Raw genomic sequence first — 18,023 nt, 5'->3', positions numbered from 1 at the left:
ATTTACATGTATAATTTCCTTTATTCCCTACAACAATATTTTGAATTAGATCTTATTACTTTCATTTAACAAGTAGAAGAAGAAACCGAAGCTCAAGAAGATGAAGTGTTTTAACAATAGTGATGCTACTACTAAGTTTCATAGGCAGCAAATGAATTAAGGTTCCTTCCTGTCCTTCTCTGCAGCATGCTGCTTTTATTATGACCATTGTCCTCACCTTCTCCTTACTAGAACTTTGACTTTCCCCTTTGATAGGTGAGCTGCTTTCTCATCTTATTCAAGCCCAATTCTTCACAAGTACTGTGCCTATTCTTTTCATCTCCTTTACTGCAGAATCCTGAAGACACTCCTAGGATTTCTTCTTGTTCTAACTCTTCTTCACATTTTGTCTTACCCCATTAGAACATCAATTCCTTGAAGACAGGTACTGTCTTGCAATTTGCATCCTCAGAATTTAGCATAATACCTGACACATAGAAATCATTTAATAAATACTGAATCTATTTTTCACAGGGGACTGGTCTCCATGAGGAAGCATAGAGTGCCAATGATGGCATGATTCAAACAGAATCATGCTATCATATAACAGAAGGGCTTTGTATAGAATTTTAAGAAGGTGGAGATGTTCTGTAGCTGGTTCCAATCAGTTAATGACATGATAGATACCAGCATATTTGATTCATGGGTGACAGAATGGGAATTCAAGTAAGAAGCATTTCTAAAAGTCCTAATCCTTCCTATTTCATGGTTGTTCATTCACCTTCTCTTGGTTCCTTTCCTAACTGTGTGTAATAAGATATAATTCTGTAAGGAGTGAAACGTTGCTCCTTTTCCTTCTATATCTATATAAGACATGGCCCTATGAATACAGGTCTTGGTTCTTTGTCTCAGCATTCATTCTAACATTTTAAGTGAAGGAATTTAAGCTAGTACCTTATAAGTTCTGAAAGGTCAGGGGTATCCAAACCCTTCACCATAATTGAAAACTCAAATACAGAAGCAGGTCAAGTTTTGAATTCCATATTCAAGAAGCTACATCTTAGCTTTGAAGGGAGAAGACCAATGGTATATTGGAATTAGGTATACCTATCTTGAGAGAATTGGTAAATTCTCAGTGTCAGCATTTATACTTCAAAAATAAGCTAACACTATAAATCACTTCAATTTATTATTCTGTTGATTTCTAGACTTAAGAAAGTAAAAGAGGAAATGTTAACTAAAAAGTATGTCCTGTATACATTTTTTGAGAACCAGCTATTAAATATTTACCAGCACACCCCTGGAGAAGGCCAAGGTCTCTTCCCTTAGAGCACTGTATGACACTGGAAACTATTATCTAGGATAGAATAATGCTAAGAGAAGAAGCCCAACTAAGAGAAAAGAAGGACTAGGTTAAAAACTGTATTTATTAATTCCTTCCCATTCCCAATTCTAGTCCCATCACTGAAACCAATTAAAAAGGCTGCTGTCAACCATATAGGTATAAAACAGGAACCATTTGCCTAATGTTCACGCATGCTACTTTAACTATCCAATTCCATTTTGTCATCATAGTTCTCCAGGAAACAGAATCCTTATCCTCATCCAAATGGGGACTTATATCAGTAGCATTTTGTGCATAGTTATAGATACCCAATTGTATATGTTACATATTTATCCTAACCTAGTTATTTACTACACCAGAATACCACTCCCAAACTGAATATTTATAATGCTTGCATTGCTTCTGACAAAGTTTACTAAACATCTTTTTCTACCTTACATTAAAGACATTTTAATACAGTAGTCAATATTATTATTAAAAGTAAAAGCTATACCTCACCTTTTAATAATCAATGTGATTGTGGGGTTTTTTGGGGGGGAGATGTAAGGATATTTGGATAATTGTTGGGAAGTAACAATTCTTTTAAAATAATTGAAATACTGGGGAAAATATTTCTAACAGAAAGTTAAAACACCTGTTTCTATTAATATGTTGAATTCAAATCCTACTTCAGATATTTAGCTATGCAACAATAGTCAAATTACTTAACTTCCATTGGCCTCAGTTTCTTCATGGGATAATAGCACCTATCTCATAGAAATTATTGTGAGCCAGGTGATTCAGGCAAGTTCCAATGGACTTATGATAGAGAGAGCCATCTTTACCCAAAAAGAGGATAGTGGGCCCTGAGTATGGTTCATAACATTGCATTTTCACTTTTTTGTTCTTGTTTACTTGTTTTATGTTTTCTTTCTCATTTTTTTTTACTTTTGGACCTGATTTTTCTTATGCATCATGATAATTGGGGAAATATGTTTAGAAGAACTGCACATGTTTAACATATATGGGATTATTTGTCATCTAGGGGTAAGGGGAAGAGAGGGAGAAAAATATTTGGAACACAAGGTTTTGCAAGGGTGAATGATGAAAACTGTCTATGCATATATTTTGAAAACAAAAAAGCTTTAAATAAAAAAGGTTATGAGAATTAAATAAACATATATAAAATGCTTTGCAAGCCTTAAAACCTTTATAAATACTAGTTATAGCCAAAAAAACAAAAAACAAAATTCAGTTTTTATCCTGAAGGAGTCTCTATTTTATTGATGGGATCAACATATAAACAGATAAGGATGTTTGTGATGATTTTAAGAAAAAAAAAGGAGAAAGGCTTAAGAACTGAAGCAATCCATGCTAGATTTCCTGTAGAAGATAATATATAAGTTGAATCTTGAAGGGAATCAAGCAAGGACTCTAATTGGTGTTAGTGAAGAGAGTGTGCATTTAAATCACTGAACTCAGCTTGTGCAAAAGTCCTTTGAATGCTAGTCCTAAGTTTAGAAACATAAAGTAAGACTTTTTCTTCATTTGGACTTTGTGTTTTTGTTTCTTAGGTACAGTGTGTAAAGGAGAATAACAAGATAGGATTGGAAAGATAGGCTGGAATAAATAAATGAAAGCTTTAAATTGCCAGTCTCAAGGGTTTGTATTTCATTCTAGAGACAAAAGGAATCTACCAGTTTGTAAAGCAGGGGTATGCAAAGCCAGATTTGTTTCGTAAGGTAATTTGTTTTTCCTTCTAAATATATTTGAAGTATTTTATTAACAAATATTAATTCTGATCATAAGAACACACACACACACATATATATATATATATATATATTATGTCATTCTTATCTGTAATGTTTTACAAATAAACTTGATTTCTACACTGGTATGGTTCTTGATATACCTACTGTGCCTTATCTTCTCCACATGGAAAGGTGTTTGCTGGTTAAGGAAGTTTCTGCATTTTTTATATGTCCTTTTCACTGTAGCAAATATTCATGCCATTTAAGTTGCGAATATCTTTATCATAGCCTGTTTTATACATCATAAACACTGCAAGATGAGATGACTACAGATCCTATAAATAACATTTCTTAATGGCTCTGGATGCATGAAGAAACCAGCTTATTTATTCCCTTTACTATGAGTCATTCTTTCATTTATCTTCAAGTCTTTATGTCCTATAGTTCTATCTAAGGCTAGAATTTCAACATGGATGCTGTTTACTTTCTCTTGTAATGAATCAATTTGTTGATCATAAATTAGGAGTACAAAATAAGCTTCAACATATTACTAGTTATATATTGTTCATATCAACCAACATGAAAGATGAACACTCATGATATGAAAACAGAGGCTGATCCTGTAACAAGAATGAGGGATAAGAGATGGGACAGATTGCTCAATCGGTATGCATGAAATATTTAAATATCTATGTATATTAAAACAACTAAGTGAAGACCTCTATTGCATTAAATAAATACTTTAAGGAGCAATGGTCTAAACATAAGCATAAGAATTGCACAGAATGAGATGATGAAGCTGTGTGGAAAGATAGGTTGGAAGTTGGGGAAAGTAGTCACATTGAGAAAAGTAAGAACCATTTCAAGCATATATTTAAAACCAAAATATTTAAATAAATAAAACTTTTTTTTTTTACCTTGTAGGAACACCAGCAGGCAAAATCTACTCCCCAGTCATGTAAATAAAGTTCAACATTACCAACTGCATGGGCCAGATCAAAGCCAACAAAACAACCCTGGGGGAAAATACAAGACACTTAATTTGCTTAATACATAGGCAGAATGAGTATAGAATTCCTCAATACCTTTAGAAAACTTTTCAAGCCATAAAATGGGTTAAACATTTTTTTTTTAAATCCATACATTAATGTGGTGTTTTTCTTTTCTCAAATATGATGGTTCTCTGGGAACAGGTTTCTTGAGGAGGTTCTGGAGGCAGCCTTAGTTTCAGTTCCAAGTAATAATCACCTCAAATGCAGCCAGTTGTTAAAAGTTTAAATCCTTTATTGTCTCCTTCAAAATAGCCCAGTTAGTTTTCTTAGAGGCCTATCTCCCTCCTTAGTTCCTAGAGCTCTTGCATCTTTTCTGCCAGCTTCAGCTTCCAGCTCTTTCTGAATCTTGGTTCTACTCCTTCAACTGACTCCAGGAGCTCCTTATATATGACCTCTTAAAGGTGTGAACCCAAAGGTTGACTCTACCTCTGAGAGAGTGGGATTGTGGGAGGTGTAAACTTGTGAATCTCATAGTGGATCCTGAAATCTTCCCAAACTTGTGAACTAATGTATGAGTAATGTGTGAACTCTCAAAGGTGTAAACCTAAGCATTGTTTCTATCAATTCCATTGAGTTAACACCTTGTTTCAAGTCCTGGCTCACATAACACATTAGGATACCTTAGTAGTTGGAAACTGTGCTTGTTGGGGGGAAATTAGTAAAGATGAGGTAATTAAAACACCAAAGAAAAGTGCCTTGAAAGAAATAATTTTTTCTAATATATTAACCAATTATTTGTTAATGTTTGTTGTTTCACCTGTAGTGTTTTATTTTGCCAGTTAGATTATAAACTACTTGAGGACAGGAACTTTATCTCATACTTCTCTATCTTCCATAGATTTTTAGTTAGTTTTGAAAGAACAGAAGGTACTTAATAATTGATTAATCACATGGCCTACTAGGGAAAAGGTACTAAAAATGACTCCTAGTTCTCACTAGAGCACTAGCATTGAACTTTAGTTAAATCACTTAGGCTCTTCAGCCTCAATTTTCTCAGCTATAAAATGGGAAGAACAATTTCTTTTGTCTGCTTTATAGTTGCTGAAAGGATCAAATTACTAAATCTAAGTATAAACACTTTGTAAACTATAAAATATAAGGCATTTCTATCTAAATAATGACTGAGGTATATTGCTTACAAAGAGAAAGTTCATATCAAAATTTTTTTAATATTCTACATCTGTTATACAAATATGTGTGAATAAAAAATATATTAAGCTATGCTTTTACTTTATGAGGTCAGAAATATGAAAATAAAATATAATTTATTGGAATGATACTTTGAATTATGTAAACTATGACTATATCCTGTGTATACTTATTTACTTTTTCACCCTCATTGAAATATAAGCTCTTTGAACATAGGAACGCTGTGTCTTTCTTTCTATCTCTATTACTTAGGAAAATTCCTGGGACATGTAAATGATTAATATATACTGACTGGCTATTAGAGAAAGATTACATTTACAAATATTCAATTTTTATTTAACCTAATTCTTTTAAAAACTGAAATATACCACTTTATATCAATCAAAAACCTTTTCTAAAATGTCAAAATATAGACATTAAAAATTGTATTAATGATAGAAAACTGATTACATTCTTTCATTGTTATTATTAATCATTTATGGGCAACTGTTCTTTGGGGAATAAAAATATATGTACTCTATTATTTAAGTCTCTAGCTTTTGTGGCATCATATTTTCTGTGACACTCATTAACACTTGTATGCAATGTATTATAAGATGCATACAACTTTTTTTCTTGAATGAATAATTATGAATATATAACCTAATTAAACTTTGATTAATCTGATACAAAAAAAGGTGCCCATCCTGTAGTTAAAAGGGTCATGAATTGGGATTCAGGACACTTAATTTCAAAGCACAGTTACTGACTTACTTGGTTCAGTAACTTTTCCCTGGACCTTACTTTTCTCATCAACCAAACAAAGAAGCTAAACTTAATAATTTATAAATTCCCTTTCAGTTTTTACCTCCTTTGAATCTGAGACATGTTTGATTCTTACTTTTTCTATCAAAGATAATGATCTCCAAATATGTGAGCATGGTACAAAAAGAAGTGAATTGAAAGACAAGATAAAGATAAAGAAAAGACTTAGTAAAGTAGTTCCACTTAGCTTTCATTGAATTAAAAATCAACTGGCCTGAAGAAAGTATATCATAAGAAACTACTAAAAGTGAGGGCTCAGTTTTATCTGCTTTTCCCTAAATAAAAAAGAAGCCACCGGGAGGCAGTATTTGATTTACTAAGGAAAAAAAAATCTTAAACTACAAATTGAATATGCTCCTTCTACAAGTGATAGATTCTCCATGTCTAATGAAGTTCAGGCAGAGGTTATATCTCCACTCTTTACGGGTATTGTAGAAGGGATTCACACCTGAGATATGGAGTTCAACTACATGACTTCTCACACATCTTCCTACTCTGAAATTTTATAATTTTATAAGAACATGGCCAATGAAACTTGAAAAGATTAAGTGAAATATCAACAGACTATTCACAAAAATTTCACTAGATGGCAGCATTTAAAACGTTTTTCAAATGAATAGTTCAAATGAACCACTTCGGAAAAGTACTTTGTTAGTGTGAAGGAAAATTAATAACGTCTTTTCTACATGGAGTTCGTTATATATTATTTTTATAATTTATAAAAGAAACCAGAGTCACTTTAGATATTGTACAATGTCATTAAATTGAACATTTTAAAAAGCTATAATTTCTAAATTGATTATTATCACTAACACACAAGAAATTTCAAGGAAGTTCTCCTGACCATCCATTAGTGTTTATCACTATCAATACTTATTTTACAGCCCAAATGTGTACATCTCAGCTTTTCCTACTGAAATATAAATTCCTATTAATATTATTGAGTTTTCTACCAACCTATAGAAACCTAAATAAATAGTATTCAAAGAGTTTATTTTCTTGCTATACTTGATATAAAATGTGCTATCTACAAACAAGAATTCATGATTGTCCATCATATTCAATTTAAATTAGTTCCCTGTGTCCATTGTAGCTGCTTCTTATTAAAATTCCCAAACTTTTAAATGTATGTTTTATTTCCCTTCAGTACTAATATCATACACTGTTATGTCAGTAAATAATTATGGCCTACATTAGAAGTCCTAAATGCTGGGTTATAACCATAATCTCTTCATCAAATCATTACTCAAATGATTTCTTCTTTTTTTATTCATTCAAAAATTTTGTCTAGAGTAGGAAAAGAAACAATTCTATGCATGTGCTATCCTGAAAACTTTTTACTATTTTTTTTCCAAGTATAAAACCATTTTTTATTAAAATGAATGATAGTGTCACCCTGGCCATGCCATTTAATCTCTTTTTTGCCTGAGTTTCCTTATCTTTAAAATCAGGATAAAATGGCACCTACCTCCCAGGGTTATTATGAGGATCAAATGAAATAATGATTGTGCTTAGTATTGCCTGACACATAGTAAGCACTATATAAATGCTAGCATTAGCATCATCCTCATCATCTCCAACATAGACCTAGACTACAATGTACCAAAAGAATTGTTTTAGTATAGCTATATTTAATATCATGTTTGTTAGGCTTCCTTCATATACAATATGATGAATACATGTATAAATATAAATAGAACAGGAAATGATTTAGAAATTATAGAGGTTTGTACATGCACAGAGGCTAAGTATGATTTAGAAAGGTAATGTTATAATTCTAAAAAGAGAAAAAGATGTGAAATTTTCAGAAGTGATGGATTTTTAAACGGAAATTGTAGGTCTACAATAGCAGAACAGATGACTAGTGGTATTGGGCAATTTGGGTAGACTTCTACCCAAGGCAGAGAGTGGAACATTTGACTTTTCACTATCCCTTCCATTTCATGATTAAAAAATAATCCACAAATCAATTAGCTATTCAATTTTTAAAGGTATCTAGCAAAGGGGATTTGATAACCTCTTAGACTAGCTCAAAGTTTAGCAATGCTCATTATCATTTCGATCTAATTTAACATTCATTAAACATATACTTTGTGCAGAGTCCTCTACTCAATATTAAGAATCTTATTAAAGAAAAATAACATCCAGTTTCTGTCTTAAAAAAACATATTCTAATAATAATTATTATTCTAATAATAATGCAATTAGGTGTTATGTAATTAGATTGTGGTGAATGAAAGAAGAGAGAAAATACTGTGTAGAAAATATCCATGATATCTAACTCATTTTCTTTTATTATCAATGGATATTGTGATGGGTGAAAGATGAAATGATTGAGGAAACAAAAGTTGAGCTTCCACACATATTGCTTTATTAAGCAATGAATGCCAATTGCATAACAAATTGGGATCAAACCTTCTCAACTTTGGCAAGAGGGGACTGATTTTTATGCACTAAAATTAATAAAATAAATTAATTTAATTAATTAATGAAATTAAAATGAAACAAGAGTATACAAAATTAGGGAATCAGATTTGTAATTAGAAGAAAGGATGAGGACTTTCCAAGATGGGAGAACAAAAAACTAACAAATGCAATTTCCTGAAATCAGAAAAAAATGTGTATCTATATTCCAACAAAAGAAAATGAAAACAATAACAGACTAGTAGTGAATCAGTTTTCAGATAAGACATATAGGTTGCTTGAGATGTATACTTGTGAGAAAACTCCTAACATCAATTTTTACATTTAATTGGTTTCTGGTTAGCATAATAATTCAGGGGTCCTCAAACTACTGCCCATGGACCAGATGCGGCAGCTGAGGACCGATTATCCCCCTCACCCAGGGCTATGAAGTTTCTTTATTTAAAGGCCCACAAAACAAAGTTTTTGTTTTTACTATAGCCCGGCCCTCCAACAGTATGAGGGACAGTGAACTGGCCCCCTATTTAAAAAGTTTGAGAACCCCTGATACTTAGTTAAGAGTCTCTAAGCAACAAGTAAAAGTGGTCTGATTCCCCTGGCACTCAGGGATAGATTTTAAAAATATAAGATTTTCACACAATTCCCACAAAATTGAATAAAGTATCTTCACAAGCCTGAAATTGGTCTAGACCCATCATTGAATAGAAAAGGAAGTGAACTAGCTCCAGAATTGGAGTTCACTCAATTCCCACTACAACTTGATGTTCTCTAATGCTCCAATATGGACAATAACTGGTCATCTTTCCTGGATAATAATCTTTCTGCCCTCTCAACTAAATACAGAAAACTGTAGCCTCAAGTTAAAGGATAAGAATAGGAAAGTTTCAAAGGAAGGAATACATGCTATCAAAAGCAATATGAAAAGAATTCTCCAAATAACTAATAATTATAGAAATAAACACATGTATGTATATATAACAATATATTAACACATATAACATAATTATATTATTTATAATTATGTTATATGTGTTCTTACCTTTTCTTTTTTTCTTTTTTTTTTTGATAGGATAAAAAGTTAAGGATGAACTAAGAAGTGGAACTAGAAATTATATAAATGCTGCTTTACTCTCTAAGTTTTGCCAAGCAAAAATATAAAGCTAAACCAGTAATTACTGATATATTTTTATATTTCAAAATTACCATACACTGTATTAAATTAGAATTTACACTTAGATTTGCTGAATGTACAAGTGCTTATCACAGAAGTTATATGGAAAGTTGCTGAATTCTGAGCTTTAAACTTTGTTGTCTATATCTCTCATTCTCTCCAAAGCAAATAAAACAAATTAAGTATATATTTTGAAACCTAAGAAATATAAGGTTTCAAAATTTCCCTTATTTGTTATATGTATAGGTACAGAATAATTCTTTGTGAATTTAACTAGTAGTCTTATGAATGCATTTCACTGGGTTATACTTGAAAATTAAGATGGGTCACATGGCTTGATAAATATAATAAAATGAGATGTTTGCTAAATTCTATGCTTAACTCCACTAGTATTTTGATAATTAAATTTTTAAGACTTATTTTGGATGCATGTGAGACAAAATTAACATCATTTTAGAAAAGAGCTGCAGATTCAGGGTAGGCAGATAATGAAAAAGAACTAAAAGGGTATACATTAAAATAATGCATAAGTAATGGATGTTTCTATATCCTTTAAAACTAACATAAGTAGGTCAAATTTTACTGTTTCATCTTTTGCCTGAAACAGTTGTTAGTTATCTCTTTCACTCTTATTTTAGGGTAAGAATGAAATGAAAAAAAAAAAAAACAACCAAATGATGCTATTAATCCTCTCATAGCCTACCGCACAAGTTATTTGTCCAAGATCACATAAGTAAAAAACCCACTTTCATATCCAGTCATAGCTAAGTCCAAATCTAGCACTCTGTTCACTGTACCATAATGTTTTTGTAACAAAGAGTTTCTTGAAAAAAAAGGAAGAAAAGAAGAATGGAGAATTTCAGCAAAATTAATAATATATGCAACATTCTGTACACCTAGATCCATATCTACACAAGAAGGGATTTGTATTTTCTCCTCACTTCTTTGGAACCGTGATTGATCAATATTAATTATAGAGTTTAGTTTCTTCTGTTGTTGTTTACAGATACAATGCTATATAGATGTATATAGTCATTGTGCTGTGGTTATTCTGTTTATTTTATTTAGTATTAGTTCATCTAATTATTTGTTTTTACATTATTTACTTCATATGGCACAGCAATATTTTGTTACATTTGTGTGCCACATTTTATTTATTCATTTCCTAATTGATAAGGCATTTACTCTTTAGGAATTTCATTTGTGGGTGAGAGGTCCACATAACAAAAGAATATAATCACTTGATGATGATGTACAATAATTACAGAGTTGAGTCTATGTCTTGATCCTTTTATAAAGTGCAAACACCTCTCAAATTGAGTCAAAAAAGGAACTAATTGACTATAAAAGTAAATTATTTATACTTCCAAATATTTTCTATAGCTAAACTATAAAATGCTTTCAGAGATGCTTTTGGAAGATCTCCTCTCATCTTCTTGGGAAAAAGAAAGGAATGTCTCTCTTTTCTTTTCCAAATGTCAGATTTGGAGAGGACTCCTAGACCAGGAGGTCATCAAAGTATCACTTCAAACCAATCTGTCTCTTAGCTTTATTTTGTATGACTTAGTAACCTTCTAGTGCTTTTTGCATTTTAAATAAATTTTTATTTTATATAAAATGTAAAAACAAAACAAAACATAAAACCTAACAATCTATTCTTACCTCATAGAGTGTATAAAAATATGCAGCAGGCCTCTGGGACATAGTTTGCTTAACTCTATTCTAAACCATAGTACATATGTGCAAAAAATGCATTCTTGGTAGATGTAAATAGAGATAGACATTATTGCTTTATGGAGGAAGTAGCTTTAAGAAAGTTGATCCCTTACAATTGAGAATCAAGCTGTTAACTAAAAACCCCAGATAAGGACTTTATAAAGAGACATGTCAGGAATTGTGAGCTACCTTTGCTATATATACATATGTGTGTATATATGTATACACACATATGTACAGGATATATATATATATATATATCCTACATATGTTCCTCACTATCATTATACTCTAAAATTTCAGCTCAATCTTCCTAAGGATGCTAGACATAATTTCAGAACAGTGAGACATGGATTTATGGAAAGAGGCAGGTTTTGTAATAATGCCATTTGATTATACACCTCTGATGAGAGCTGAGGGTATTGGCTGATTATTAATTGGAAGCACACTGGTAGGGCTGATAAGCTACAGTAGGTGGAATCGCTAACTACAGTGTTATCTCTGGAAAGTTGGCAACCATCCTTTGGGAAATTAACCTTTATAGGTTGGGAATATATTCCAGGAGTGTTACTCATGAATGACATAGTAACATCTACAAGAAGTCAAAAGAAAGGAGAAATCCTATTGTGAATGGATGGAAGGATATAAATTGGAGCTGCACAGGATGGATTCAGTATGTGATCACTATGTATCACTGGAGGTAATACTGACAATAAAATCATAGATACATTAGAGTATTAGAGTGAAAATAGGCCAAGTTTTATTAATACTCAGCAAAATCAACTTGTTTTGGTTTTGCTTTTACAGTTGAGTGAATTTTTTAAAAAATTAACTGGAGTCAAATGTAATTCTTAAGATATAAACATCTAAGTTAAATAATATCCAAGGTTAATTTTGACAAACTAAGAATACTTGGATTCCTTCAAGTTATAACTCAAGTGACATCTGATCTTCCCTTGTTATCAGTATATTCTTCCTTCTTAAGTTATATATTAATTGTCTATTTTTTAAATGATATCTCATACCTTTAGGAAAGGTACTATTTCTTTGTTTTTTTGCTGCATTCTTGACTTCCACGTTTGAAAGATCAGATTTGTGATTTCATTAGTGTGGGAGTAACTCTTAGCAAAGAGAATTCTTCTGTAACTTGTAGCTTTAAAGAGTTGCCAAAGGGCATTGAGAGTTTAAATGACTTGTCCATAGGCACACAGATAATATTGGACAGGAGGCAAAATTTGAAACTTTTCATTACACCGAGCTGCATCTGGTTTTGCACACAACAGTAACTTAATAAATGTCTAACTGAATTAAAATGACATTGGTGAATATTGCAATAATAGTTTACCTCAAACTTCCAGCTCATAAGACATTGCAACTAGAGAACCAATTCTCAGGTTGAGCTTTGACTAATTTGACAGATAAAAAAAATCAAGCTTAACAATAGTGCTTGATAAAATGACACAAAGTAATGATAAGAATCACAAAATATAATCCTGAATCCTACTGCTATGAGACAAAGAAGAAAAATAACATTTAATTAAAGAAAATGAAACTTGGCAGTTCCATGTGCTATATTTAGGAGCATAAGACTGTTAGGAAGTTCACATATATATTGCCTAAAAATGTGCATATTTTTGTACTACATGTACCAATTGGCCTCTGAGGTCCCTTCTAACTCTAAACTTATGATCTTTTAATATAGACATATCACATTCCAGCTAATACATTAACATTTTTAATACAACTACCTTTAAAGAGGTAGAATGATATATCTTACCAAATAGAGACAGGTACTATCCAGAGCAACTTCTTCAACAAAAAAAAAATCCCATCCCATCTTCCTCTCTCCTTACCCACTCTACTTACTAACTGCATGAACATGGAGGAATAATTTAAAATTCCTGGACCTCAGCTTTGTATCTTTAAAAAAAAGGGTTTAAATTAAATGCCTTCTGATATCCCTTTTCACTTTACATTAAAGATCCTATGACCTATTCAAACTAGACCTTTCACTCTGCCAGTGACACATGTGAACCCAAATATCTCTTTGTACATAGTTTGTTAAGATACTCAAAGGATATGAGTTTTTAACCTATAAAGTTCTATATCTAGATCACAAGCACAAAAGCTTTATTGCATTAGTTATGGAAAAGATGTTAGCATTTTAAATTAGCTTGAAGTTTTTGACATGTATCTGACTACAGGTGATGGCATTACACAGAAAAATCAGTGAATCACCTTTATTGGAATTATATTCCAACTATCAAATATAGTGAGACTGACTGAAAAATTATTTGATATGAATTCAATGAATTGACTTGACTATAGTAATGGAATTTTCCAGAGGGCAGAAGGAGGGACATTTCAGGCTTTCAGCTTGTAGATGAATTCTAAATCTATAAAACTATAAAGGAACTTTTTTGGCAATAGGCAACACCGGAATTTTTAATTAAATCTTAAATGAGGCAAGTTCTCCTAGTTGCTCAGGACAAAAAACAAAACAAAACAAAAAAGATGAAAGAACAAACAAAAAAAGTCTTTATATGTGCTACTTTTTGTCCCTATATAAATCTCAATGGATTAGTGACACAGGTATATACCAAGGGCTTCCAGACCTTCCTTAATCTTAGTATTAACATTTAATGTCTAAATTAAGAACACATTACATTTATGTATTTCATAATACATTATAATTATCTATCAAACTACTTTGAATTCCTGATCAGAAATACACTAGAATTTGGTAAAAGTGTAAAATTCATTTTCATTAACTTCAGGGATTGAATATGTTAACTAGTTTTTAAACAGATTTTAATCTCATCACTTAATAGTGTTCAGATACAATTTGATTGTTACCATTAAACATAGCTGAATATTGGTTGTTGAAATACTCTGCTTCAGCTTTAGTTGTTCTGCTTAAAGTGGGAAAATTAGGGGCATATGTGATAAGAAAAGGACATAGATTCAGAAAGATATGAGTTCATAACTTTCCTCAGACCCTTACAACTTGTGTGATTTTTATAAGTTACTCAAGCTTTCTCACCTTCAATTTCATCATCTGTAAAATGGGAATAATAGCACTTCTAATATAGGGATGTGAAAATCAGATCAAATGCAATAAATAAATGAATGCTAGGCATTATTATTATTTAGCCATGGGATGCAATAATAAGTAATAGATAAATGAGTAGCCTCTTTGTATGAAAGACTTGAGTTTAAATCCTACCATAATTTGAATAATTTTGAGTAATTTGAGTAATATGAGTAATACTAGATGTATAAGCATAGACAAATCATTTATCTTCTCAGTGCCCTCTGCAACTCTCAAAGATTATGAATTGCTGATGAGTTACTGATTTAAATACTTTAGATACAAACCGTAGCTTTACTTACCATTTCTACTCTAAACATTTTACAGTCAAATGAATACTAAGGATGTTGTTTTCTCTTTGCATGCATATACATAGAAAAATACTAAGCTGCCAAATGGTTAGCAATTCAACTGTCATACTGTAAATTTATAACCAATTTAGCGACAGTATAACTTCTTGAATTTCTTAGAACAGATAAAGGGTGTATATCAACAAGATGGTTAAAGTCCTTCTTTCATTTTGTACATAAAATTTTATGCCTAAATTAAGAAAATATTATCTTTATTTAATTATTTATTACATTTTTTCATAGTTATCTTTCAAACTACCAAATTATCTTCTGATATTAACAAAATTTAATTGACTCTCCTTTTTTTTTTAAGGTATCCAGGGCAAACATTCAAATAAAAAGAGACCCTGAAATACATTCAGTAGCAAAATTTTAACATGTTACCAAAAAAGTAGAAGAATTGACTCAAAGGCAGTCATATCTAGTAGGTAATAATACTCAGCATTCTATGCAGTTCCTATTCTCTTTCAGTGGCATACAAATGATTCACCCCTACTGGGAACTCACCTATCTTGCTAACTATAGGCAAAATGCTGTGATAGCAATTGCTAGTGAGGTATGGAGGCTATAGATCATGGCTAAAATATGTCTGAATGTATTATTTTTTAAAAGATTATTATGATTTGGGGGACAACTTATGAAGAACTATTTTCTTATCTTCTATTAAGCACACTTCTTAAAAACATTTCACCAAGTAAACAACAAAATATATTTCACTATAAGTGAAAGAATTTTACAACATTTAGTGCAAAAATCAAACAAACAAAAAACCCTTGGGAATGGTTCTCATATACCTTTGCTTGTCCAGCTTTTGTAATTGCAGGTATATCAAACAGTTGCCCAGTATAGAACTGCACTCCACTGAACAAAATCACAGCAATAGAGTCTCCTTCCTTTTCAATTACTTCAAAGATATCTTCCATTCTCAAGGTGTCCTCTCCCTAAAATAAAGTGAGCATATCAACCTTAGCAATAATGAAGCTGCCATTTCTTATTTCATAATCTATATTATATTGTAATTTAGGTACCTACATAAGAAGATCAAAAGTCAACCAAGCCATAGAAATTTAGCCAACACCACAAAATAACATGATATATCCATATATACAACCATTTCATGTTTTATTCAGCCTAGTAGGATTTTTCTTGGTCTCTTCCTCCCCAAGGAAAAGGAATATCATAAAATATGCCGTTACTTGTAGACTAATTTAGTTAGTGAAAACTCTGAATAAAAATGATTAGGTGGTACAAAAACTTGAACTGAATTTAACGTGAACATCTTAGTCATACTTATGTCTTTATCAAAACTACAGAGATTTTTTGCTCACAAACTGTCTTAGGCCTGATCTCTGGGAGTTATTAGATAAGTTTATCAATTATTATCAATAAATTGGTTGTAATTATGTAGTTATGCAAAGATCTTTGATTATAAAATTTATGAAAATTTAAAACAAAATCTTAATTTTATAAAATTGTAGGAATAAATCAATCCAAAGTTTAATGGAAAATATCAGATATGAAAATGCTTAATTTATCTAATCATAATTCACAATGTCTCCAACAAATTAAAAAAAAAGCATAGTACTCTTTTTGACTTGATCTAGATCAGGTTTCCAACAAATAAATCAAGGATTTTTGATAATTTATGAAAAACCATTAGATTTCTATAGTTTGTCTCTTGGTATAAAGCTTGTATTATGAGAATCTGCACACTTCCATTTTTGCTATGGATTATTACATGAGGAAGCATATATGTGGTACGATTTTATCTTTTCAGAGAATTCCTGATGTAATTCTTCCCCTGATAGAGATCATGAATGAGGTCCACAGAGATCATGTGACCTGTACATGGTCATGTCAAAAGGAGGATCTGGGCCCAGGTCTCTCTGACTCTAAAACTTGCACTCTATTCATTATTCAACACTGTCTCTATTATTTATATCAAAAAATGGTCAGTCAAACAATGATCAATGTCATTTCATTGAAAATTTGTCAAAAATAATGTTAAAATCAATGTCAACACTAGTGTATTATTTTTATGATATTAAACAAGAATGAATAGAACAGGCTCTTCTTTGAGTCATTAGGTTACAAAATATGGGAGATTTTTAGAAATTTTAGTAGAAAATGACTACTCATCCAGACAAAATGGCACATTAACATGGCTATTTAACTATACTAAGTTTTTTTTTTTTTTTGTTAGTTTGTTTTTTGTTTTTTTTATTCATCTTGGGTCACATTACCAACTCACAGCAGCAAGATTTGTATTTGTTTTCAAAAATCATTACATAGTGTGTTTGTCTTTGCAATAGGATAATTTAAAAATAAAAGTGTAAGGGTTATATTTTAAATGAACCTTTTAAAGCATGGCCATATAAATAGACTACAGTAAAACAACAGACCAGATGTTTAGATGGTAAAAAATTTGATCTTATTTATATATGATTTATTGCTGTCAAAAGACAAGGGTAGCAGATCTAAGAAGATTGAAAAATATTTTGTTTTCACAATAACAAGAATCAGGAGTACAATTTATTAGAAGAAAAAGTAGGGCTAATAATTACTAATTTCAAACAATATAAATCTTAAACATTCAATCAAGAAAGAAATCAACATTATATGCCAGTCATATTAACATTGTTTTAGATGCATCCCTACATATATGTAATTGCATTATATATGTGTATGCAAGTAAGTATATGTTTTTGTGTATATAGATATATGTATCAGTGGGAGGGGATGAACATATATATATATGCATGTGTGTGTGGATATAGATAGATAGATATAGATATAGATATAGATAGATCTATATCCATACTTAACTATAACCTACTTGGGGGAAGTGAAGATGATAAAAGGAGAAAAAAGTATAAAGTAAAATGTATTCAACAGAGGACAAAAAATAGCCTACAAGGAAGCAAAGGAAAGATGTATAGTCATGAATATAATGTCTTCTATTATTATACATTTTCTTGAAATGGAAATTTATTGTTACATATTTTGAATCTTTCCTCATGTTCTGCTGGGCACATGACAATGTTTCATCTTTTTCTTTTTTTCTTTTTCTATTTTTAAGATTATTTTTGTATTTAATTTTAAAGTTTAAAAAATGTTTTTAATAGTTTGCTTTTAAATATAAGATGCAAGAGTAGTGACAACTAAGCTGTGTATAGTGACTGAAAGTTGCAAGGCTTTACACCCTATAT

The 18,023-nt window shown here is 31.0% G+C and overlaps 1 protein-coding gene across 2 annotated transcripts in view; it reads right to left on the bottom strand.

The window, feature by feature from the left end:
• The window catches only part of KYNU (kynureninase), a 142,741-nt gene that overhangs the window by 54,854 nt on the left and 69,864 nt on the right, over window positions 1-18,023 (bottom strand). For both annotated transcript variants that reach the window (XM_023499197.2, XM_003763844.4), the window contains exons 8-9: window positions 15,609-15,755; window positions 3,975-4,073 (exon numbers count right to left, since the gene is read on the bottom strand). In XM_023499197.2, the coding sequence (XP_023354965.1) occupies window positions 3,975-4,073; window positions 15,609-15,755 (246 nt within the window). The remainder of the gene's footprint in view (window positions 1-3,974; window positions 4,074-15,608; window positions 15,756-18,023) is intronic.

The sequence above is a fragment of the Sarcophilus harrisii genome, chromosome 3, assembly GCF_902635505.1.
Source record: "Sarcophilus harrisii chromosome 3, mSarHar1.11, whole genome shotgun sequence".
Classification (NCBI taxonomy): Eukaryota; Metazoa; Chordata; class Mammalia; order Dasyuromorphia; family Dasyuridae; genus Sarcophilus; species Sarcophilus harrisii.
This window is presented reverse-complemented; position numbering and strand designations above follow the sequence as displayed.